The sequence below is a fragment of the Delphinapterus leucas genome, chromosome 1 (genome assembly GCF_059928025.1).
Source record: "Delphinapterus leucas isolate spDelLeu-1000000601 "Yukka" chromosome 1, BTC_Dleu_Yukka2, whole genome shotgun sequence".
Lineage (NCBI taxonomy): Eukaryota > Metazoa > Chordata > Mammalia > Artiodactyla > Monodontidae > Delphinapterus > Delphinapterus leucas.
In genome coordinates this window covers 180,266,026-180,290,383 of record NC_143129.1, presented here as the reverse complement: position 1 = coordinate 180,290,383, position 24,358 = coordinate 180,266,026, and the positions used below count along the sequence as shown (strand labels likewise).

At 53.6% G+C, this 24,358-nt stretch overlaps 1 protein-coding gene across 10 annotated transcripts in view; it reads left to right on the top strand.

Moving 5' to 3' along the window:
• Positions 1-18,350, top strand: part of PRDM2 (PR/SET domain 2) — a 119,362-nt gene extending 101,012 nt beyond the window's left edge. For all 10 annotated transcript variants that reach the window (XM_030763910.2, XM_089900875.1, XM_022598665.3 and 7 more), the window contains 2 exons: positions 10,872-11,015; positions 16,450-18,350. In XM_030763910.2, coding sequence (XP_030619770.2) covers positions 10,872-10,992 — 121 coding nt within the window. In that variant the 3' untranslated portion in view covers positions 10,993-11,015; positions 16,450-18,350. The remainder of the gene's footprint in view (positions 1-10,871; positions 11,016-16,449) is intronic.
• Positions 18,351-24,358: the final 6,008 nt, after the last annotated feature.

The following is a 24,358-nucleotide window of genomic DNA, read 5'->3' as shown; positions in this document are numbered from 1 at the left end:
TCTAGAACACACGCCCCAGTGTTCTAGAGACCAGATCTGTTTGCTTTACTGCTATATCCCCAGTGCCTAGCACGGGGTCAGGTGTATAACAGGTGCTTGATGGATCAGTACTGATAATCACGGGAATGCCCGGTCTTGTTTAGCATGTGGACAGGAAGGCTGACTCACCTTAATAGGCCGGAGGACACCTCTCCCTGTCGGCACATGACGCCATGTGTATGTGTGCAGAGTTGGAAATCTGGCTCCCAATCTGATTAGCGTTCTCGCTAAATCAGATTCAGGACACGTTGCTTCACATGGCTGATCTTAGAACTTTTCTGTCCAAAAAGACTAAATTAAAAAAACAAAAACTTCTGGGTGCTTAAAGGGAACCCCCTGAGGCTCAGCATAGCCCATGCCATCTCCTTGCAGAATTGTCATTGTGCCTTCAGAGATCACGTCTGCTTGGCTCGCCGCTGTGCCCCACGGTACCTGGCACAGAGCAGTCGGTCAGTACACAGTTATCAGATAAATGGGGTAAATGACAGCCTGTCTCCTCCTCTTGGGAATTTACACTGCCTGTGGGCACATGAAACTCTCAGAAATCCTGCAGAGACATGTCTCACTGCATGAGCCCGTGCTCTGGAGTAAATAAATGGCTCTGGCTTCCATCCTCCCTCTGCTGCTTGCCAGCTGTGTGTTGTTGCGCAAGCTGCCGAACCTCTCTGTGCCTTTGTTCCTCATGTGTCAACTTCAGCAGTACCCATCTCATAGAGGTCTTGTGGAGACTCCATTTGTTATTCCATGTCAGGCAGTGGGCACCGTGCTCCACATGTAGTCAGCACGGAAACGTTAGCTGCTGTGATGCGCATGGTAATGAGGACGACCTGTGCAACATCTGGGCAAACCTTCCACCAAACCTGGCTTGGGAAATGCTGGTAACAAGGAAGGAGAATTAGGAGGGGTTTCATTCCACGTCTGCCACCGCCTGGCTGTGAGTCGGTGGGTTTCCCAGGAGTGTCTGGCTGGGCGGTGTCTGTCCCCTGCAGGGAGGGAGCCTGTTTGAGAGGCCTCTGCAACTGAGCGGTTTCCAAACCTAAAGGACTGCAAGATCCTGGCGAGGCCCGAGCAGCCCAGGGTGCAATCAGGCGACCCGGGTCCAAGTCATTTAGCATCTACAGGCTGCCTCTGTCTCCTGCTCTGTAAAAAATAAAAGGGTGAACTGTCCCAGCCATGACCACCTGACAACCTGTTTGAGGTCAGCTGGGATTCGGGGTGAGGGCTTTGGGGTTCTCGGGGCAGGGATGGGGAGAAGGTGCAGGGGCAGCCTCTGTATCCAACCCCCTGCACCCTCGAGGAAGAGGCCTCCAGGCCCACAGCGCACGGCGCCCCTGCCCTTTGGTCAGCCTTGTCACCCGCTGACTCACATCTGGTTCAGGCGCGTAGCAAGTGTGTCTTTCGTGTAGCTGTGCCAGCCCTGCGTCTGGGATGCCCTGCCAGCCAGGCATGCCCAGGCCTCCCAGGACAGACTGGTCTAGACGCCTTGGGTAGCAAGGAGCCCCCTGAGCTCCCACAAGGCTTTCCATCAAGGCAGCCACCTCTTCTCGCTGGCATCCTTGGAGGGGCACCAGACATCAAGTTTTAGAAATCCTGCGATCAGGGCAGATGCCTCATAGGGCTTCTGAGACTCTCAGTCCCAGCAACTCCAAACCGTGCAAGGGTTTGTCCCTGGAGCTTAACTTCTTTGGCCTAAGACAGCTTTAAAAGATGAAGTGTTCGTAATAATTAAATCTTAGTGTCCTTATAGAATTTTGTTATTTAAAAGAGCTTTCCCATCTGGATTTCGTGGGAGACCCATCAGTCCCTTTCTGTCCCAAGTTGGAATCTGTTTGCTATGCATCCATTGGTCTTGTCACGCTTGTATTTGTTTCTGTTTTCTTTTTGGCTTCCCCCCCGTTCTTAGAAGTTTCCTTTTGAAGAAAGCAGACCGTTTCGGCTCAGTTGGAGGGAAAGAGAAGGGCCAGCATCTGGGCTAGAACCAAGTGGTTCCCAGGGAGAAGGGCAGTGAGGGGCAGAGACACAGCCAGGGGCAGAGCTGGGTCTGCCCGAGGGGCTCACTCCTCCCTCCAGTCAGGACTCCTCACTCCCAGTTTGTACCTCACAGGCTGTGTGACTTCTCCTGCAGGTGTGACGTCCTCCAGACGTGACCCACTGCACCAGGTGGAGCGGGGAGGGTCTGCTGGGGACCCTGGTTTGAGTGGGGCCTTGATGGTGAGAGTAACCTTCCGGGAAGCTGCTGCCTTGGGTGATTTGGGCTTGGAGAGACACAGCCGGGCACAGTTGGGCTTGGGCTGCATTGGGAGCCCGGCTCCTGGTTTGCCGCTTACTGTTCAGGGAACCTTCTCTGAGCACCTCCTGGTGCCAGGCCTGGTGGCAGGTGGGCAGGTGGGTGAGAAGTGAATAGAGTCACGCTGTGCTCTCCAGGGTCGAGTCCCCAGTGAGAGGCAGGCAGGTGGAGGCAGGGACAGAGCTGGAAGTGCCCTCGCCTGGGCCATGCTGAGAAGGGCACCTGCCTCCCAGACTTGGGACTTTGCCCAAGTCCACAGGGGCCCCTCACTGCCCTTCCTCTCCATCATCAGTGTCCCCCAAAAAGCAGTGCGACCAGGCATGTCCCCCCCCCGCCCCACTCCTTCCCAAGAACAACTTGCTGTGTGACCTTGAGCAGGTGACCACCTCGCTCTGGTTCGTTGGCCTCGTCTGAGAGTGAAGGGCTGCTTGCTTGGCCTCTGGGGTCCCCTGCCCCTCGCTTGTCCTGCCCCAGGCAGGGCTGGAAGCAGCCCCGGCTGGGATCTCCCTGCTGGGAAACTTCCTTTGGCCAAGGTCATCACGGGCCAGGCGAGCCTTCCTGTTGACCGGCTTGTGTCACGAGCTGTCACATGCTTGGTGTTTGGAGTTCAAGCCAAACAGGTTTGGGGGACTCATGAAGACCTAGGAACCTGGCGTAAAAGCCCCAGGAGGAAGGTATGTGATTGGTTTTCTGGATGCACGGAGGCCAACCAGCAGCCTCCCTCAGGGCTGATGAGAGGAGCAGACTATCTGTGGAGCCGACTTCAGCTCTGGGGTCAGATTCCTGTGAATCCTGCCTTCCTTTCTTCCTCTCTCTTTCCTTTCTATTCACGCCTCTCTGTGACCTAAAAGGAGTTACTTCACCTCCCTGTGCAACTGTCCCCTCGGCCATAAGAGGGCACAATAATCCATCTCACGTGGTTAAGGGAACATTAAATGGAAAAACCACCTAAGCTACGAGGGCCCGCCATGCCGACCCTTCATGCGTTAGCTGAGGGACCACGGCGACTGCCCAGGCCAGTGGTTTCGAATCTCTGCCCCATCCCTCAAGGACCACTTTCATTTCCCTCCCCTCAGCCCGCACACTGCCAAGGCTTTCCCTATAAAACTTCACTAGGCACGGACGGGGTCCTGCCCCAGACTTCAGAACCAGGCCACCACCTAGCATGCTGCCTGCTCCTGACTCCGCTGGAGGTTTCTCCCAGCCCCACGCTCCCCCGGTTTCAGTGCACAGGTGCCTCTCCAGGGATCTTGTTAAAATGCAGATTCTGACTCAGGAGGTCAGGTGGGGGCTGAGTAGCTGTATTGCTAACAAGCCCCCAGGGACTGCCAATGCTGGTCCGTGGACCACACTTGGAGTAGGTGGATCCAGACCAGCGGCTGCTCTCAAAGTTGGCTTTTAAAATTCCCAGTGCCTGGACTCCAAACCAGCTAAATCAGAACCAGCAGGTCTGAGGAGTGGAGCGGGCACAGGGATTGTTTTCACGTCTTGAGGTGATGCCAGTGAGACCCCCTGCCAGGGCTCCTCTGAGCTGATGTGGTTCCACCCAGAACTGCTTCCTGGCTTCGTGGGTGGCTTGTGTGACTGTTCTGTGGGCAGACGGCCACCCCATCAGGCTTTTTGGAATATTGAAAAGAGCTTTTTGATCCCCATCACTACAGGGACTGTGTCTGGGAGGGGGCCCAGGCTTTGGAGTCAGATGGTCTTGGATTCAGGTCTTGGCCGCACCCTGTTGGCTGACAAGAGTGTGGACATGGGCCTTCTCACCTCTCTGGGCTTCCGTCTCCTCCTCTGTGAGATGCAGGTCATCACTGTCCTGCTTCCGGGAGTGAAGCACCTGCAGTAACTCCCGGTGTATAGTAGGCACCTGTGTAAATGATGTTATTACCTTTTTTTCCTTGTTTGACATCCTCATTTTGCAAGCAAGACTACCCTGGCTCAGAGAGGTGGTGGCATTTTCCAGAGGCCACACAGCACGTTATCGGTGGTTCAAGGGCTGAAGTTCGGGCTTCTGCATCCCAGGGCTGTGTCACTACTCCCACCCCCGACTCCCAGCCTGGGAGTCCCATTTGAGTGCAAGGGGCCTTCCTGGAGCAGAGGGTGGAGCCTGCTTGGATGCCGACCGTTCCTGGCAGTGGCAGTGGCAGGTGCTAGGAAGCAGGAGGTGGCTCCCGTGAGCTCCCACCTGGGGCTTCACCCACCTCCAGGGAGCGTCAGTATCATCTCAGCTTGTCTCGCCTTGATGTCGGCTCCCACGCCCTTTGCCTCCTGCAAAAGTGCTGAACGTCAGACACCAACTTCAAATGATTTGCTCTCAATTTGTGGAGAGTTATGTAAGACGCCGCGGTGGCCGTGTGGCCTAACCAGCTCTGGGGGTTGCATCCCACGAAGCCCCTCCTGACTCATGCAGGGGAAGAGGTGGAAGGCGGGGACGCAGGCAGGGTCTCCGCTCAGAGCACCCAGGCAGCCTGGCAGAGAGCATGGTGGGGAGGCACCCCGGAGCCCCGGAGCGCGCGCCCTGGAGAGTGTATCCCGGAGCTGGCAGCCCCTCCCCTTGACCTAAAAACTCCTCGGTGGGGTTCTCTGAGCCCCTGCTGCAGTTCCTCTCCTCCCCATCTCTCTTGAACTCACTTCTCTCAGGCACTTGTCTCCACCATATCCTGGAAGCTGCTGTTACTAAGGTCACCAGCAGCCTCTAGGCAGCTAAATACCGTGGTTGGTTCTCTCTGTCTTCCTGAACGTGTCGGCAGCGTCGGACACTGTTAATTCTCCCTATTCCTTGAAATGTGTGTCACCGTGGACACTGCTCTCACATCACCCCCTGCCCCTCTGCATCCCATCCTCAGTCCCTGGACCCGCCCCCGTCTCCCCTCCCCTGGGTGAGCCTGTCCAGACCCCTAAATGCTGATCCGTCCCAAATTCATCAGTTTCATTTAACCCACCCCCTTGACTTCTCCCTTGGGTGTGTAATGAACGTTTCAAATGTAATCTTTTCAAAACGGTTCTCCGCACAAAGTCTTCTCCTGCCATCGTCCCCTTCTCGGTCAAACAAACTATCCCACCCTGGACTCCATCTAGACTGCCTCAGCCCTGCCCCAACCCTGACACCCAGTTCCAAAATGTGTCCTGATTCCACTTCTCACTCCTCTACATCCTCCGCCTCCATCATCTCTTGCTTGACGAACTGGTCTCCCCATTTCCATTCTTTGCTATCCCGCAATCCGTGCCCAACACAGCGGCCGCATCGGGTCATGTCACCTTGCTGCCCAGAAGGATGAGACCCTCCCCTCTGCCCACTCTTACGTCCCTGACATGCCAGGCAAGTGAGAAGATGCTCTCAGAAGGTGGGGGCAGGTGGGCATGGCCTGCCCAAGTGTCAGGGAACCGGGGGTGTCCTCATCCCGCTCACGTTCCCTCACCTGCGGGTAACACCCATACGGCACCTGTCCCCCGTCTGCCCTGTGAAAGCGGCCTCTTGTGTTAACTGCTCTTCTTGGACAGTTGTAGGGCGGCCAGGCATCTCTGCATATTCCTCAGCTTTGGATTTCTCTGTGAATTGCCTTTTCGTGTCATTAAATGATCTATTCAGTGATCGGCAGCCTTTGCTCATCTCTATTAGGCACTCCTTAGTTTGTGCTGTCACTACATCTCCCTGGCCCCAGCATCCCCTGCCCCCGGGACGACCCCGAGATGAGAGGCCAGGTGTGGGCCCTGATCCGTGACGTCACCTTGTCCCCAGCTCCCCAGAGCCCAGTGAGGGCGAGCTCCAGTTGAGGTGCTGACCTCCTTCCCCTGTGACTCATTAGCTCGTGCAGACACCCCTCGCAGACAAACCAACCCTGTTAGATCCTCGCCAGGTCCTTGCATCCCTCTCTCTGCTCGGGCCCCACGCTGGGACCTCCCCCACATCCCCTTTTTCCCCATCTTCTCCCTGACCCTGGCCTTCCCTCCTGCTGCTTCAGTTTTGTTTGTCGTGTGTAGTCCAGGGTATCGGATGCCTCCTTTACCAGAAACCACTGGGGGCTGAGCGAGAACTGGAGGCCCAGAGGCCCCAGTCTCAGCCTCGCACCGGCATCTGAAAATGAGAGTTTTTCCCTCTAGGCATCGCTGAGTCACACGCAGACTGTGAAAGGTAACGACCTCTGTGAGTGTCATTCACCAAAGCTTCCTTGGCAAAGTACCTGGCAGGTAGTGGACACGCCATCCGTCCAGCAAATAACGAAAGGCTCCCTACTGTGTGCCAGCCACGGGTCTAGGTGTGGGGGATGTCAGGGACAAAACACCTCCAGTGGAGCCAGAAAACGAACAGCCGGGTAGACACACAGTGTGTTGGTGCAGTAAATACAAGAAAGAGAGAGAAATGGACTCGAGGCTGGAGTTGCAGGGCAGGGTGTTTGCAATTTCAAATAGGGCAGCTGGGAGGGAGGCTTGCTGAGGAGGAGGCCTTTGAGCAAGGACTTGGGGGCGGGGCGTGACCATGGTGGGGAGCCTTCAGGGCAGGGTCCGCAGGAATGGACCGGAGGAAGCATAAATGACACCCTCGAGGGTCAGGAATGGAACAGCCCTGCCTTTCCGTGCCTTCAGACTCTGGAGGGTTTCTGACAGTGAAGAAGTGACTGTCCAGCCCCTTCTCGATGCCTTGGATTCAGGATCATGAGTGTTATCCATTTTACCAGGCTGTGAGGAAGGATGCTCAAGGGGCCCCACTCAGCCCATGTTCTGGCCCCCGCACTGAACGGGCGCAGATTTCCGTGACTGAGAAGCCTGTGCAGCGGGGATGTCTGGAATCTAGGATCATCACCTCTTCATTCATTACATTTTGGGGGTTTGCTGTCCACGCCTTCAAAATGAGGTGTTAAGGCTGCTGTGACAAGCAGACCCAGCTCGGTTCCTTGGCCTCACATGCACCGTGCAATCACGTAGATGACGTGGAACGGCCCGTGTAGGGGGCGGGGGTGTGTGCTGAGAGGTCAGTGGGGCGGGGCCCGGGAGCATCTGCAGAGCACTGGTTCCCAGCCCTGGTCCCACACTGGAACCGCTGCGGAGCTTAAAGATGCTGATGCCCGACGCCACCCCAGAGGTTCTGACGTCACAGGTCCGGCAGCAGCCCAGGCCTCCCCAGCGGACTCTAGTGAGTAGCCGGGGCCTCTAGTGAGGCCACGGGGAGGAGGGCTCCACGTGCATGTGCCGAAGGAAGCCCTGCGGAGCCGGGGAGACAGGAGCTGAAGGAGGACGTGGCTGGGAGGTCGGCGGGGCCGGGCTGTGTGTGGAAGAGCTCAGTCCCCACCAGGAGCCTGGGGTTGAGTTTCGGCAGGGACATGTCACACCCCGCTGTACCTTAGGGAGGGGGAACAGGTGGGAGGGGAGCCAGCGGGGGGGTGGGGAGGGGGCCTTGCAGGAGACCAGACCGGGCGGCAGAAGAGAGGGAGGAAGGCGGACGGAGCCGGCAGGGCCCTGGTGGGTCCCCTGCGCTGGTGACCCCTGCCCTCACACCTCCAGAAATATCCCCCTTGTGCCGAATTCTTCTCAGAAGGCAAAGGGCCCCCGTATCCTGGTCCCCCGGGGCTCTTCCTAGCCCCGCTCTGCGTCAGCAGGCTGCAGGGATTGTCTCCATTTTACAGATGAGGAAGCTGAGGTTGGGAGGCAGGGAGGCCCTTCCCGGGGTCACACAGCCAGTGAGTATGAGGATGGGAGCTCGCACTCAGGTCTCCGACGGCTGTGCTGCCTCCTCGGGGCTTATGACTGCTGCCCACCCCCACAGCGGCCACAGTCAAAACCCCATGCGAGTTGATGTTGGACTTGATTGTCATAATAACCCTATGAAATGAAATTGCTCTTCCCGTTTTGTGGATGGTGAAACTGTAGCTCAGAGAGGGTCCATGGCTTGCCAAGGTCACACAGCCAGTGAGTGGGAACCACGAACCACAAGGTGCTCGTGGGTTAAGCGTAACTGTGCTGAGGATCGGAGAATATCTGGTTTCTTAGCACCTCACCTCTCAGCCTCAGACAGCTGCTGGGCTCTCAAAGTCCTCCGACCAGAGAAAGGCTTTCACAGTCAGGAAGGAGACTGTCCAGCTGGGCATCACCACCCCAGTCCCTAAAGGAAACACCCAGGTGGTGACTTGGGGTCTCCTCCAAAATTGTGGCCCATAGAGCTGAAAGACCTGGGCTCTGCTCCCCCAGGAAAGTCTCCATCTGTCTGAGCCCCCGTTTCCTCATCCGTGAAATGGGTATAAAATCACTTGTTCCTCCTACCTCCTGGACTGCTGGTAGACTCCGGAGATAACAGCAGACACAGCACTTGGGAATCACAGCGGCTGTTGTGTTGTCCTCCATGGAGCCAGGCAGTGTGTGAGGGGTGGCGAGAGGCACCTGCCTTCGGGGGCCTTGCCCCTGACCATTAGCGCTCTACCCAGGTGGACGACTAAGACTGGGGAGAAAGCCTGCTCCCGAGTAGAGATGGCTGTGCGGCCACAGGAGCTGGAGGGTGGAACGGAGCAGAGGGAAGCAGAGATGCCCGGCAGCTGGAGAGGGCTGGGAGGTCCACGGTGTTGTCTTTGTTTGACTGATTAGGTTTTTGAATGTTTCATAGATGTGTGATGATGGTGAGACGAATGAAATGGAAATTGAGGGTGCCAGCCCGTTCGTCCCCAAAGCTGCTACATCCTGCTGGAGACGTTGCCCCAGAGAGGGGACAGTGTGGGGGGACCTGCCACGTGCCAGGACTGTCCCTTATTCCTCAGCCGGACAAGGTGTGCAGGTCGTCCGTGTTTCCGGGCAGCCTGGAAGCTAGCTGACTGTCCCCTCCCAGCGTTGGGTGGGCTGGCCGAGGGGCCGTCGTCGTGCTCACCCTGAGGTGCCCCCTGCAGGCTACCTCATGGGTCTTCTGGTCCATCCGGGGCACAAGCTTGCCGCCGAGCCTTGGGTCTCAGTTTTCCGCCTTGAATCTCGCTCGGGACTGATCGCACAGCGTCGGGGAGGAATTCAAGCGGGGGCAGTCCTGAGCCATGACTGAGAGCCAGGACCTCAGAGGGGATCTCATCTGTGGAGAGAACAGAAATCTTCCCTCTGGCACCTTCTTTGTTGTTCTGTTTATACATTCGTCTATTCTTGTAGGTATGTGTGAGAGCTACCTTGTCAGCTGTGGCACCGTTAACATCTGGGCGGATCAATCGTCATGGGGGTGTCCTGTGTGCATTTAAAGATGTTTAGTAGCATCCCTGGCCCTGTCCACCAGATGCCGGGTAGCAGCATCCCTCCCCTCAGATGTGACAACCCCAAATGTCTGCAGATATTGCCAAATCCATGCCCTGGTTGAGAACCACTAATTGAAACCCTGATGTTTCAGCTTTGAGACGGACCCCATTCCCAGCTCTTTCTCCCTCCCTGGAGCAGGCGAGGTTCCCAGAAGGGGTCGCCCTTCGTGCTTTCCCGCCCACTCACTTCCATTCTTCTACCTAGAGAGGCAGACTTGGGACCCGGGACAAGTTACTTGACCACTCTGTGCCTCTGTTTCCCCGTCTGTAAATTCGGGCTACCAGGGAACCCATCTCGTGGGAAGCGTAAGAGAGTTGATACGCATAACTACTTAGCGCAGTGCTGGGCACCGCATGTGTTGTTCTTATTCAACAAATATTTATTTTTGTGATGCTAAGCCGGGGATGCAGCAGCGAACAAGACAAGGGCCCTGACCTTGAGATCTCACAGCTCCTGAGGGAGGCAGATGCACGATTCTGTGATTGTGATTCAATATAACAAGGGCTGTGATGGGCAAGCATGGAGGGCCGTGGGAGCCCACAGGAGGGACACCTCATCCAGGAGTTAGAGAAGGAAGTCTTCCTGGAGGAGGTGATATTCCAACTAGGATCTGGAAGGTGAGTACGACTTAGCTGGATGCAGGAAGGGGAGGAATGATGGTCTGGATTGTCTATCTTTAAAAAGAAATTAATGCTTTCCTGAAAAAGAAATCCAGTTTAATGGGCTGTAGTAGCAAATAGGACCAAACCAGGTCAAGGGATCCAGGTTTATACCCCCTCTGAGATCCCTGACACAAAAGTTCTCCGCACAGTGAGGCCGGAACAGGTGCCAGGTGCAGAGTTCCAGCCTGGAGGGGACCCGGACCTACTCCCTCTTCCTTTTGTAGGCGATGATGGTAACTTGGTACCAGAACCCGCCCCCCCCAGATGCTTTTGCGGGGAGCATAGTGCCCGGGGAGGCAGGCGGGGAAACGGTGAAGCTGCCCTCTGCACAGCAGTGTCCATTCCTGGCTCGCCTGCCCATCCAGTGGGGGTCCTGAGGGCGGGCCTGCCCGGTGCAGTGTCTCAGAACCCCGCTTGTGGAGGATTCCGCCAGCCCATCGCCTCTGAGTGGAGGGAAGGGGGTGGGCGGAACATGGTGGCGCTCACTCCGGTTGTTAAAGCTCGAGTCCCGTTGTCTTCAAGGTGCCTGGAGAGGCGGTGCCAGCACGAGACCTCCCAGGTGCTGTCTGGGTACCCACCGGGCTGGGCTCCTGGTGATGCTGTGTGTTATTCCTCTCCCCACACAGCTACAGTCTCCGCCTGGCATCTCGATGTCCTCCGCCAGCTGCCCCGTACATCACCAGGCAGTGTAGGAATGTCAAGGCCACAGCTGCAGCCCAGTTCCAGGGATCCCTCTTCAAAGAGTAGATGCTTCGCCTGCTCCTTGACAGGTACGCGGAGGGTGGGGCAGCCTCCGGTGGCTCTGGGGGCCGAGGGGCAGGGCTTGGATTTGGGGGTGGGCTGGGCAGGAGAGAAGGGGGTGTGCTAGGTGGGGCAGGGGGCCTTCCTGCAGGGAGGGTATATAGTGGCTGAGAGTGTAGACCCTGGACCATCTGGTTCAAATCCCACCTCTGCCTCTTACGGGCTGGGGGACCTCAGCAAGTTACTCTGTCTCTCTGAGTCTCATTTTTCCCATCTATAAAATGGGGATGACAGTAGTATCTACTTCATAGGACTGTGAGAATTACAAGTGTCAAATGTATGAAAGCACTTAGAACAGTGCTTGACACAGATAAGCACCAGGTAAGCCTAAGTATTAGCGATCGTTATTGTAATAATAATAATGATAGTAATACTCAGCACTTAATTGAGACCTTCAGCGGCTTTAAGACCAGAAAAGGTTATGGAGTCCCTATTCCCACAGTGTATTTGAAAGTGGAAGTAATACTAATTCATAAAGTATAAAAACTTAGATTTATGTTGAACTAGAAGTCTCCTTCCAGATTTTCTGATGGTGAAACCTGAATTCATTCATGGATGCTGGACTTTTCCTCTTGGGGGGCCGGGCTTTGCCAGTGACCTTGAGCAGACTTGGGTTTCCCTGCTGGTGACATGGCATGTCTTTTTTCGTTGTGTCCCCGAGACCAGCATCTCAAGCATGACTGGGGCACCGGTTAAAAATACAGACCCCAGGATCCCACTCCAATTCACTAAACGAGCATGCTGGTGAGCAGGGCCTGAGAATCTGCATTAGCAGGTGGCCCCGTGGCTCTGGGACACACTCAGATTCGGGGATGGATGCCTGCTTAACACGGCCAAGGTCACTTGGAATGAGACCGCAGCTGTTTAAGGCAAGATGGGCTGAATTCCGAAGCTCTGGGACCTTTTGTGCTGTGCCTTTCTCCCTCACGCCTCTCCTCTCCTTGATGGCTCGCTCACTCCTCTCTCCCACAGCAGGTGGAGTTTCTGGGATTGGCCTTATTTCTCTGGGGGTTCACTCAGGAAGGGAGTGGAAATAAAACCCACTTTCCCTAGAGAGTTTGTGCTGTGCAGCTGGCACTGAGCCCACCTCCTGGGCACCAGCTCCTGAGAGGGGAGGTAAGCCCAAGTCCGGAGTGCAGTGGAGCAACGTTGCCATGGACGCTGCAGTACTCAGGACTGGACGGCCCAGGAGAACATCCCCCCTCCCACTTTACAGCTGGAAGAGTTGGGCCCCGGAGAGGAGGCTTGGCTAGAGTCTTCTGGAGAGTGGCAGGCAGAGCCAGGATGTGCAGTTCCCCACTCTGGGTCCCGTGCGTGTCCTGGGATCATCCTTTTGGCAGCTGCATGGACTTTCATGATGATGGGCTGGCAGGGTGTGGCTTCCAGCTCAGAGCAGGTGTTCTTTGCAGCCTGAGGGAGAGGCGGGTGCAGCTGGACTGATTCCTGCCCAGACCGGGGTGTTTCTGTCGGCCACTGCAGTCTCAGCCGTAAGCATGCCTTGCAGATTCAGGCCCTCCCCTGGGGCCCGTGCTCAACCCTAGATGAATTCTTTTCCCTTAGTTTCAAATGTGCACAGCTTCCCAAGCTGGGTGCTCAGATGAATAGAGGCCCAATTTCATTTGTCTCTGCAGCTCACAGCTTCTGTTCACTCACCAACAGTGAATGTTCAGAACTCAACAGTTTACTTTCAAAGTGACTGAAAATTGCTCCTTAAAATCTTATTTAACTTTTTCCCTAATTTTAAAATTTGTATGTATGATAAGTATGTGCTACTTATTATTTCAAAAAATGACTTTTTTCTTTTTTTTTTTCAACACCTTATACTATTTGTCTTAGTCTGCTTGGGCTGCCATAGTAAAATATCACAGACTGGGAGGTTTAAGCAACATTTACTTCTTATGGTTCTGGAGGCTGGAAGGCCAAGATTGGGGTGCCAGCATTGTGGGGTTCTGGTGAGAGCTCTCTGGCTTGCACATGCTGCCTTCTAGCTGTGTCCTCACATGGCAAAGGGAGGAGGCTCTGGTGTCTTTTCTTATAAGGGCACTAATCCCATCATGAGAGCCCCACCCACATGACCTCATTTAAGCCCAATCACTTCCCAAAGGCCCCATCTCCAAACACTATCATTTTGGGGGTTAGAGTACAATCGTGGTGGGGAACACAATTCAGTCCACAGCACTGTTTAACACAGTTCCAAAATGATGTTTTGAGATGCCACGGCAAAGGATTTTAGCACCGGAAGGGATGTGTAGGCAGATACCCTCACTTTACAGAGAAGGAAACTGAGACACAGAGGGGCAAGTGACAGCCCTGGGATCAGCTTTTTGATGCCCAGATGGATGATGGATTTTAAGTGGTCTGTGCCCACTGTACATGCTCTGGGGTTGGTTCTGAGGAAAGGATGACATCCTCAAAGCACCCAGGACTGCCGTTCATCCTGCTGCCCTTGCCGGGGTAGAGGCTCTGTGGCCAGCTTACTGGACAGTCTGACCCAAGGGGGGGACCAACACAGAGGAGCTTGGCTTTTCTCCAGTACCTGCCTTCCACTGCCTCCCTTTTCTGAGCTCTCATGACGTCTCGGGCAAAGCCCAGAGCTCTCTGCTCACTTTTAGGTATAACAAAGTGCCACGTTGCCTAGTCTAGCCTGAAACTCCCATTGCACATCCTGTTTTGCCTCTGTCTCTTTCCCATCCTAAGGGGTCAGCTGGACTTCTGCCCTAGGGTCTAGGAGGGGAGGTCCAGGGTAGGGACTGGCACCTCTCACTGGTCTGGCCGCTGCCATGATCCTCCTCTTGGCTGTCACTGTTCCTTTGGCTAAGACTGGCTGGCCTCGGGGCAGACTTCTCGGTGCTGGCCCTCCCACAGGGTCGCAGGAGGGGTGTGTGTGGAGGGTCTCCGAGATAGGAGAGCGCCCCTCTGGCTCAGCCTCTGCCGACCTCCCCTCAGCTCCAGTCCCAGTGGTCCAGCCACAGCGCCTGCTGCTGGGGTCTCCTTCCTGGAGGGCTGCCTCTCGGGTGGGGGGCTGGCAAGATGGCTTCTTTTTTGGATCTCACCCCATGACCCACAGGGGACTCACATATACTAGCCACACCAAACCAGGGGAATGCAGAGCGCTCCACACTGGCCCGTCTCTATGTCCTTCTCCTGCTGCTGCTTCTGCTTCGATGGGCGGGGCACATGCAGGCCTCCACCGGGCATGAGGCTCCCTCTCTCAAAGGCGCCCTGCTCCACTGCAAGCAGCTCTTTCCAGCCCCATCAAGAGGTCTTGGGGGGTTGGCACTGACATAGTGTTAGTGGTTAAGAGCACACTTTCTAGAGTTGAATCCCGGCTCCAGTAATCCTGGCAGGTACTTCACTGCTCTGTGTTTCAATTCGTCCGTCTGTAAAGTGGGTTAATAATAATAATAATAATATCATACTATATACCATTTTATATAAAGGACTTGAGCATCTGTGGATTTTGGTATCCATGGGGGTCCTGAAACCAGTCCCCCTGTGGATAGGGAGGGATGACTGTGCCTCTCTCACGGGAATATTGTCAAGATTGCGTAGGTCAGTACAGTAAGTCCCCTACATGTGGACCTTCAAGTTCCGAACTTTCAAAGATGGGAACGTGCGTTCGCGTGTCCAATCACGCAAGTTAGTTCACGTGTCTGGCGTTCACTGTTGCGTGCGTGCATCCTCTACAAGTGGCTGTGCTTTTGTGAACTTTACTGTACAGACTGTATAGTGTACAGCAGTACCCCTATTGCTGACCATCCTTCAGCTCTACCATCTCCCACCTCTTCTCCCTCCTCCAGTCGGTAACTCTTGCCTGTCCACTGGATGCCAGCCCCTGTAATGCCAGCTGTTATACCGTACTATTGTACTTTCCAAGGTACTGTACTGTGAGATTAAAAATGTTTTATTTTTTGTGTGTGTTTGTTTTTTATGTATTATTTGTGTGAAGAGTATTATCAACCCATTACAGTACAGTACTATATAGCCGATTGTGTTAGTTGGGTACCCAGGCTAACTTTGTCGGACTTAGGAACAAATTGGACTTACGAACTCGCTCTTGGAACGGAACTCGTTTGTATGTAGGGGACTTACTGTACATGAGAAGCACATAGGAAAGTGCCTGGTATGTAGTATTGAATAACTCTTCCATAGATCAGCTCTGCTATTATTATTAGTCTCACTGAATTATTATATTAGTAGTAGTTGTAGTAATAATAATAGTAGATAGTAGTAGTAGAATAGTAATAGTAATGACGACCAGGTCCACTGGGTGAGAGAACTGAGCCCCTGAACTTGGCCCAGCGCAATTCCAGGCTCATATTCAACCCAGTGCAGCAAATGTCATTAAACAGTCACTCATGTGCCTGGCTGTGTGCCAGCTACTGTGACTGGGGTTTCCTTGTTGGAAGCATGTGAGCTAAGCCGCTCCCTCGGAACAGAGAGCACACACAGGCTCTGGAGGGGGCTTGACCTGGGTTCAAGCCCCACCTCTACTGCTGGTCATCAGCCTGACCTTGTAAAAGTTACTTCTCCTCTCTGGGCCTCTGTCTCTTCCATTTGAAATGGGAATCTGTGTCACCTGCCACAAGGGTCATTTTGAGTATTAGCATGAAATGAAGTGACAGTGTAATTACTTTGGAAAACTGTCTGGCAGTATCTACTGAAGCTGCACCTATGCATTCCCCAGGGCCCAACAGTTACAGTGCTAGGGATACGCTCAGCAGAAATGCACACACGTGTGCACCACATGTTCATATATTATATATGCACACGCTACTGCCTAGCGTTTCCTTCCACTCGGCATAAACACGCACACGTGGGCACTGCATGCGTCTTCTAGACATACATAAGAACATTCTAGCGGCATTACTCATGATGGCCCCAAACTAGAAACTACCCAATTGTGCACGGGCAGGGGACTAGGCAGATGAAAGTGGCCTGACCCTGCACTAGAATCCTATAACAGAGAAAGGGAAAGAACTACAACCACGTGCTCGAAATGGGTGCATCTCACAAACACGTTTTGCAGAAGAAGCCAAACGCAAAAGGATATGTATTGATTGATTCCATTTATTTAAGTCAAAAAACGGGTAAAATCAATCTATGGTGATAGAGGTTGGCAGAGTGGTTATCCTGGCAGGGGGGCGCGGTGAGGGTTGGTGGGTATCCTAGAAGGGGGCCTGGGTGGGGCTGACAATTGGTCGAATTGTTTCTCCATCCGGGTGTTGGTTACACAGGTGTGTTCACTAACAGTTCGTCAAGCCGTACTCTTCCACACGTGTGGTATACTTCCAAAAATAGTTTAACTAGAAAAATTAAGTAGAGGGATCATGGTTGAAGAGCCCAGGGTAGGCCCTGAATATGTAGCCGTCATTATTATTTTTCTTTTCTTTTTCTCCTCAGCACCTGAAGTGACCTGGAATCAGTGAAGCCAAAGGGACTGGCCTTCTGGCCTCCAGGGAGTACCGACCTATTCCAGATCCATGAGCCTGCGAGAGAGTGCGTGCGTGTGTGTGCGTGCGCGTGTGCGTGCGCCTGTGGTCTTCAGATGAGGGTCCCGAACCCCAGGGAGGCAGGAAGGCAGCTGATCGCACGCCGTGGTTGACACCTGGGTGCAGCCCCCGGCCCATGTTCTGCAGCTCAGCCTTCCTGTTGGGTTGGGGCCCCTCCTACTATGCAATTTTCCAAGAGCTCCTTGATCCTGCTTTTTGCTTCTCCAGTTGTCTTTTGCCACGGCGGGGACTTGGGTCTGGCCCAGGGGTCAGCTCCAGCCCAGTCCGGGGAAGGCCTTCAGGAAGAGGCCAAGTTCCCCTTCCAGGCAGCCCCGCCCCTGCCTTCCCTCGCCCCCAGTGTCTCTGGGAATCCGTGGTGTGTAGACACTTCGGAGCCTTGGTGATCATCCCCCTTGGCCCTTGCACTTGGAAGACTTCCTTCTTTGCCTGAGCAATCTGAGCCGCTGGCTCTCGAGTCGTTTCCAGATTTGTCTTTCTCATCAGTCAGGCCCTGTGCGTCCAGGAGAAAGTCCTCATCTCCGTTTATAGATCGGCTCCTCCCGTGGGAGAGGCAGGGGACAGGATGCTGTGAGGGCGGTGCGGGGAGCTCTCCCGTGTGTGCTTCTTTGCCTCCCTTGGTGGGACCATCAACACCCTTAGGGTCTGAGCTTCTCAAATTGGCTGAAAAGGGAAACAAACAAGCAGAAATTGGGAAATGAAGAGTAAGCTGGAGGATTAAAAAGCCTAGGGGGGAGAAAAAGAGATTTCCGGAGGCCATCTATCGCCTGCCAGGGAACGATGGAGCTGGCTCCATCTCTGATGGAACAGTCCATGTCTCGGAGAAACGGGTGAGCTGAGCTAGGAGTTTGGACCCAGTTCAGTGAGGGTCTTGGGTTTTGTGCCTTTGGGGCAGACTCTCAGACAAGGATGTCTGAGACCACTTTGGCGCTGTCTTCTCAGCCCCAGTTTGGATGGTGATATGTCAAACCCAAAGCGGAAGGAGGGAACTCCTCAGAGTACTCACGAGTTGTCATGCAAAAAAAAAAAAGGGACTTTTTTTCAGGGCTACTATGGTTGATCTTGCAACTCTGTAAATATGTACGTAGACACTTTTAAAAAGCATGTATTTATGTCCCTGACTGTAAATGCCCCATTTTTAAAGTTTTATAACTTGTGTTATTTAATGAATCGGTCGACTGGCTGCAGTGTGCAATTTGATAACCGTCCAGGAGGAAGGTCTCACGAGAGCCTCACGTGGGCAGAAAAACGCTGATCGTTGCCCTACGTCACAGTTTTCCTATTTCCCACCCCGCTACAAACCGTGGTTTGTTTTAAATTCTCACAAACTGGAATCCTTTGGCCCACTCCTAAAATTAACCCTCCACAAGCATGAAAATCTGTGGCTGTTCCTTAACCTAACAAGACGATTTTTGCCCCCTCAATGTTGACACTCGTGAACCGTACCCCAGCCTCTCAGTTCTTGAGGGTGTTTTTCCTTTCAGCAGCGAGGGAGGTCCACGAACCCCAAGCTTGGAAAGTCACCTTCAGCCAGTGGCGAGTTCTGGAAAACGTTGTGAGGCCTGGGGAACACTCATGTTTTGCACGTGTGAACGTGCTGGTCAGCCTCCAGCACTCAAGACTGTCAGGAAAACTGTCACGAATGTTCTAATCATGAAAATGGGGGGGGTGTTTTTTTAAAAAAAGCTGTGTTTGCTGGTCAGTGAAGGTCTCCGAGCGTGGGTCTGGATTGCAGAAGAGGACATGTAAAGAAAATTAACAATAAAAGTGTGAAGCGCGATTGCGAGGAACAGGCGTGGGAGTGATCATTTTGGTTCCTGTGTTTCGTGTCTTGTGTTTTGGTGACTTCTGTGTCTGCGGGCTGGGGGTCCTTGGCGGCTCCATTCCAGCGATGAGGGAAACCTAAGGTTCCCAGGAAGCCCCCTGTGGAAATACCCCACCCGGTGAGCAAGCTTACTTACCCTTCCTTCACATCCCCTCCCTCACCCGCCAGCCCGTGAGTTAAGCCATTTGGCTGAGACTAGAAAGGCCTCCTGTGATTGCAAACATATTCTTTGCTTTAAACAGCTTCATTGGAGATGGAATTCACATACCGTACCATTTACCCATTGAAGTGTACAAATCATTGGTTTTTAGTATATTCACAGAGTTTTGCAACCATCACCGCAGCAGTCAATTTTAGAACATTTTCAATCACCCCCAAAAGAAACTCCAAACCCATTAGCAGTCACTTCTTATTTCTGCCCAAGCCCTTAGCCCTTGGCAACCACAAATCTGCTTTCTCTCCCTGCAGATTGACCTATTCTGGATATTTCATATAAACAGAATCATACAAAATGTGGTCTTTTGTGACTAGCTTCTCTCACTTTGCATAATGTTTTCAAGGTTCATCCAGGTTGTGGCATGTATCGGGACTTCATTCCTTTTTACGGGCAAATATCCCATTGTATTGCATATGCCACATTTTATTCATTCTTCAGTTGATGGATTTTTGGGTTTTTTCCACTTTTTGGATATTAAAAAGAATGCTGCCATGAACATTCCTATAAAAGTTTTTGTGTGGATATAGGTTGTTTTTGTTTGTTTTTTTTTTTTTTAGTATATTGCTGGGAGGGAATTGGTGGGTCACACGGTAAATCTATATTTAACATTTTGAGGAACTGCCGAAATTTTCCAAAGCGGCTGCACTATTTTACATTCCCACCAGCAGTATCGGAGGATTCCAATTTCTCCACATTCTCCCCAGCACTTGTCATTGTCTATTTAATTTTTGCCCTCTTCGTGGGTGTGAGTACAAATGAATTCTTTTGAAGAGCTAACCGTCCTTCTGATCACACATCCTAGCAGAGTTAGATAAAGGCCCTTGAGAGGATGGGGTGAGGACAGGTGAATTATGATGGAAGGTGAGAGAGAAGCATTTTCTTGGGTTTGGGGTGGGTAGACGGTAGGAGGTCCCCAAGTGGTCTTTGCCCATATCCAAATATTTCAGAGGGACAGGAGGAAGAGCACAAAGTTTTGCCTTTTCACTTAAACACTTTCTCTAAAAACGTGATAAGATGTCATATTAGAATTCTCTAGAGAAACAGGCGATATATAGATACAGATATACTAATTAATTATAGGAATTGGCTCACAAGATTAGGGAGGCTGAGAAGTCCCATGATCTGCCATCTGCAAGCAGGAGACCCAGGAAAGCTGGTGGTGTAATTTATTCTGAGTCCAAAAGCCTGAGAACCAGGGGAAGCTGATGGTGTGAATCCCAGTCCAAGGGCAGGGGATGAGATACCTCAGTTCAAGCAGTGTCAGGACAAAAGGGTGAATTCCTCCTTCCTCTGCTTTTTGTCCTGTTCAGGCCCTCAATGGATTGCGTAAACCCACTTACACTGCGGAGGGTGACCTACTTAATGTTAATCTCACCCGGAAACACCCTCACAGACACCCAGAAACAGTGTTTAATCCAGGCTTGCCATGGTGTGCTCAAGTTGACACAAAGTAACCCTCACACAGGACTTTCCACTCTCTGGAGGAAACTTACCTAGAAAGCAAACATTGTGGAACCTCCCAGTGAGGTGAAATCCAAACATCAGGCTCTTCCACCTTGGCTGACCCCTGGTCTGGGCCTGCAGAGATGAATTTCCCACAGGCCTGGCTATGGAGGGAGTGGTAGTGGGGGAGGGGCGGGAAAGTAGAGAAGAAAGGAGGCTGTTTCAGGAAATGAAAGGGGCTGGTACAGAGCTCAGCCTTGGGTGATTTGACGGCATAGAGGTGGGATCCCTCACCAACCTGGGGCATTAGGGAGGGCTTCCTGGAGGAGGAGGCCTGTTGCAGACCCTGACAGCTGTCCTCACCTGATCTCCACATTGGGCTTTAGAAAGATTCATGAAGGTTTCTTAGTTATTGCAAGTAGCCTGGAATTAAAATAACAGTGTCCATTAATGGACTACTTTTCAGCTCCATCAGATACCCTCACACACATAATTCCATCTCATTCTTCTAATAAGCCTTGAGGTAGACTGGGCAGGTCTACTGTCTCTTCTACCAGGTGGAGCTCTGAGAGCAGGCAACTTACCCAGGTCACATCTGTTCAGTGTCAGCTGGGACCTGAGCCAGCCTCCGAATCCAAGCGCAGGGCTGTCACCCACAGGCACCGTTTACTGAGCACTGCCACATGCCACACATGCCCCGCACTATCCCTCTCCTGTCACAGCAGCCCAACCACATGGTACCTCGATAGCCAGTTCACAGATGAAGAAATGAAAGCTCAGACACGTTAAGCTATTTGTCCAGGGTCACACAGCTGGCAGATGGGGGTCAGGAACTGGACGCAGGCCTTTCGGGCTCAATGTTCACTATTTCCCAGTCTCCCACCCCAGCCCTTCAGTGCTCCTTCCACCGCTGCCCTATTGTTCTCCCAGCACTTCGAGCCACCTGCAGGTGGAAAGTCACTAGAGAGGTCAGTCCCCAGGCCTGAGAACACAGCAATGAGCTGTTGGACTTTTGCTCCACCCTCAATGTGTGGCCATAGGAAGTATGGGTTTAGAAGCACAGGCTCAGAGGTCCCCGGGCCTGGGTTAAATCTCAGCTCTGTTCTGTACCGGCCATGTGGCCTTGGGCTGGTCACTGAACTCAGCTTGGTTCCTCGTTTGTTGTACGCAGGTACGATCACTGTACTCGCCTTCCTGTGTTCCTGGGTATAAATCAGCTACCACTGTGTCTCCTTAAGGTAAATTAACATACTCACCTCCGGGATCACCTGGCTGATGGTTAAACAAGAGCCTCTGCCTCCACCCTCACATCCGCTGAATCAGAATCCCCGGAGGAGGGGGGTGGTCTGGACCTCCTGCATTGGCAACGAGTTCTGCAAGTCCCACCAGGTTTAATGCCGCAGACGCTGAGAACGATGGTCACGGCAGGGACTGGAAATAAGCATCCCCAGCCTGGGGTCTCGAGTCCGCATTAAGCAGCATCTCTGGTGATTTCTTTGAGCATCAGGCTGCGCCTGGCCCTTGGTCACTGCTGGGAGAGGGGAGGCCCGCTCCAGAAATGGACTCCTTCCAGGAGCTTCGCAGATCCTGTTGGAACTGGCAGGCCACCTGTGTACGGTGAGAAACGAGCAGAGAGGTGCTGGGGGCGGGGATCAGGAAACGGAATCCCGCGGCCGCCTGTGGCAGCCGCACGAGGAATGAGAACTGTTTCGAATTCCCAGGGAGGGTTAGACCGAGCCCCGCGGGGACGGCGGTGGAGACTCGGGCGGGGGCTGGAGTCAGCCCGCCGTGGAGCGAGCAGGCCTGGAAGCGGGTCGGCCCAGGAACCGGGCTGCGGTGTCACTGCCCACCAAACCCAAGATCTGCACGCGCCGGAGAGGTGGGAGCCGGCGAGGGGATCCCGAGCGCCCCCGAGGCTGCGATGCTGACAGCCGCCAGCAGAGAGAGCCCTTCTCGCGCCGCGGCTCCAAGGCCCCGGGGGGAGCCAGGTGCTCCTCTTTACCGCTGATGAAGGTCAAAAGGAGCCCCGAGGCCACAGAGCTGCTCGGTCGAGGGTGTGGAAGGCAGGTTCTTGGGCTCCCTGCTCCAACAGGGAAGCTTGGCACCCTCCTTGGTGTGAGGTGAAGGCAGAGAAGCAGTGGTCTGGGTGGGATGTCCAGCTCCGTCTCACCCGCTGGGTCCTGGGGGGCGGAGGTCCATTAGGCCGGGGTCTAGGAGCTTCAGAATGCCCCAGCAGCTTTGCCTCCCCACGGCACAGCTGAGACGCTGACCCCCCAGCTCCCGGTGACCGGTGCCCCAGCAGGCGCCCTGGCCCCTGTCTGACCCGATTTACCCCCTGCTGGTGGGGGTGGGGCAGGACGTGCCCATCCAGGTGGGAAATGGACCCTGCAGCCTGTCCCAGATGAATGGAGCGTAAAGTAAGTTTGTCTCTTCTCTTCCTGATCTGCCCTCTACTCCAGCTGCTGGTCAGATAATGGGCAGGTTTGCTGTAGGGTGAAGCAGGGGACGGTCACTCCCTGTCATGTGCCTCCTGGGGTCCTTGCAGGGTCTGGGGGAAGGGTGCTGGTGGGCACTGAGTCAGCACTTGCACAAATCTAAGAATGACGGTCTCCTTAAATTTCGTACCCTAAACGCCTTACCTGTCTCCTCCTAGCCCTGTCCTGGCAGCCTGTGATACTGTGTGTACATCTCTGAATCCCATCATGTCGCCCTAAAAGACCTCCAAGGATTTTTTTGTGCATCAACTCCCTTTTCTGGTTCAGAAGCCCCTCTGGCCCCAGGCTCCCCCTGCAGACCACTCTCTCCCTCCCTGCCCTCTCTATTCTAGCCATAGCAATTGTCTTTCTGCTCTCTTCTGCCACAGGGCCTTTGCATGTACAAATCCTTCTGCCTGCAATGATTTTCCTTCCAATAGCCACATGGCTCTCAGCCTAAATGTTGTCTCCTTAGCTTCCTTTCCCGACTACTCAGTCACCTGGTTTTGTTGACTGTTTTCTACGACCTATGATGCCCTAGTTTCTCAGCTTCCCTAGAATGTCAGCCCCACGGGAGCAGAGGAACCTTATCTGTCCATCTTCTTGTTGGCCACGATGTCCAACACCCAGACGGGGCTTTAGGATTCACTGTGCGATCCGTTGAGAGGTATCCCTGGGGTAAGGTGTCCTCATCAAGAGGAGCCCTTCATGAGCTGGGAATCTAATGCAGGTGTGTGAAAATGCTGGTTTGCAGCCTCCAAGCTGGGTGGAACATTCTGCGCGATTCTCAACCATGGCCTGCTTCTGTGGCCAGAGGGGGAAATGAGGGGGTGTTTTCTTTTAAATGTCACTGCTTCAGAAGTAGGGTTGCCAGATAAGATCCAGCATGCCCGGTTAAGTTTGAATTTCAGATAAATAAGGAGTGACTTTTTAAAGTATAACTGTGTCCCAAATATAGTAGGGGGCATACTTATACTAAAAAAAATTTTGTTGTTGATTTGAAATGAAAATGTAGAACTGAGCGTCCTCTATTTACATTTGCTAAAACTGGCAAGCCTATTCATCGGGCTAAGGCCCTCCGCGATGCCCTTCTCTTCTGGGACATCTTGCCGGGGGTTCCAGCTGGTCACTGCACACTCGTCAGCCAGCCGTGGCCCTCAGCCCAGCCCCCGCTCTTAATTACAGCTCGAGCCTTGGATGCGAAGGTCACCAAATGTCAAGTGGGGCCCTGAGGACTGTAGAGTGTTTAAGTGGCTCTTGACGCCTGCCTGCATCGTGGGGTTGTGGCTCTGACCTTTGCTTGATGTGTAAGGGTTTTTTTGTTTTTGTTTTTTAAAGCCACCTTACCTTTCTTGCCATCTGATGCAAAAGATTCCTTGACAAGAGGGGCAAGCGAGTGGAGCAGTTTGGGCATCGGCTGGCAGGATGTTGCCAAATGCCATCACTCTTGGGCAAGGAAGGAAGGAAGGGCTCCTACAGCTGTGGGCCCCCCTGCCCCTCCACAGACAAGGCTGGGTGAGCCCTTCCAAACCAGCTGTTGCGTGGTCCACATCAGCTCCATCTTACCTAAGTGCTGCTCTCAGGTGCTGCTGGCAGGGTTAAGGTGCAGAGAGAGGGAAGGCAGGGGTGTGGAGCTCACAAATGCTCATGCTGGGGCCCAGGAGAGGGCAGCCTGTACTGTGGGCCATCCATGCCTCTGGGACTTCTTAGGCCTGGGTTGTGCCCAGCTGCTAGTGAATGCTTGATCTGCGTGTGCTACCTCGGCACTGAGGCGTGGCGCCAATGCTTGTGTGTTTCCTTAAACAGCGAATTTTTATTTTTATTTTATTTTTTTGGCCGCACC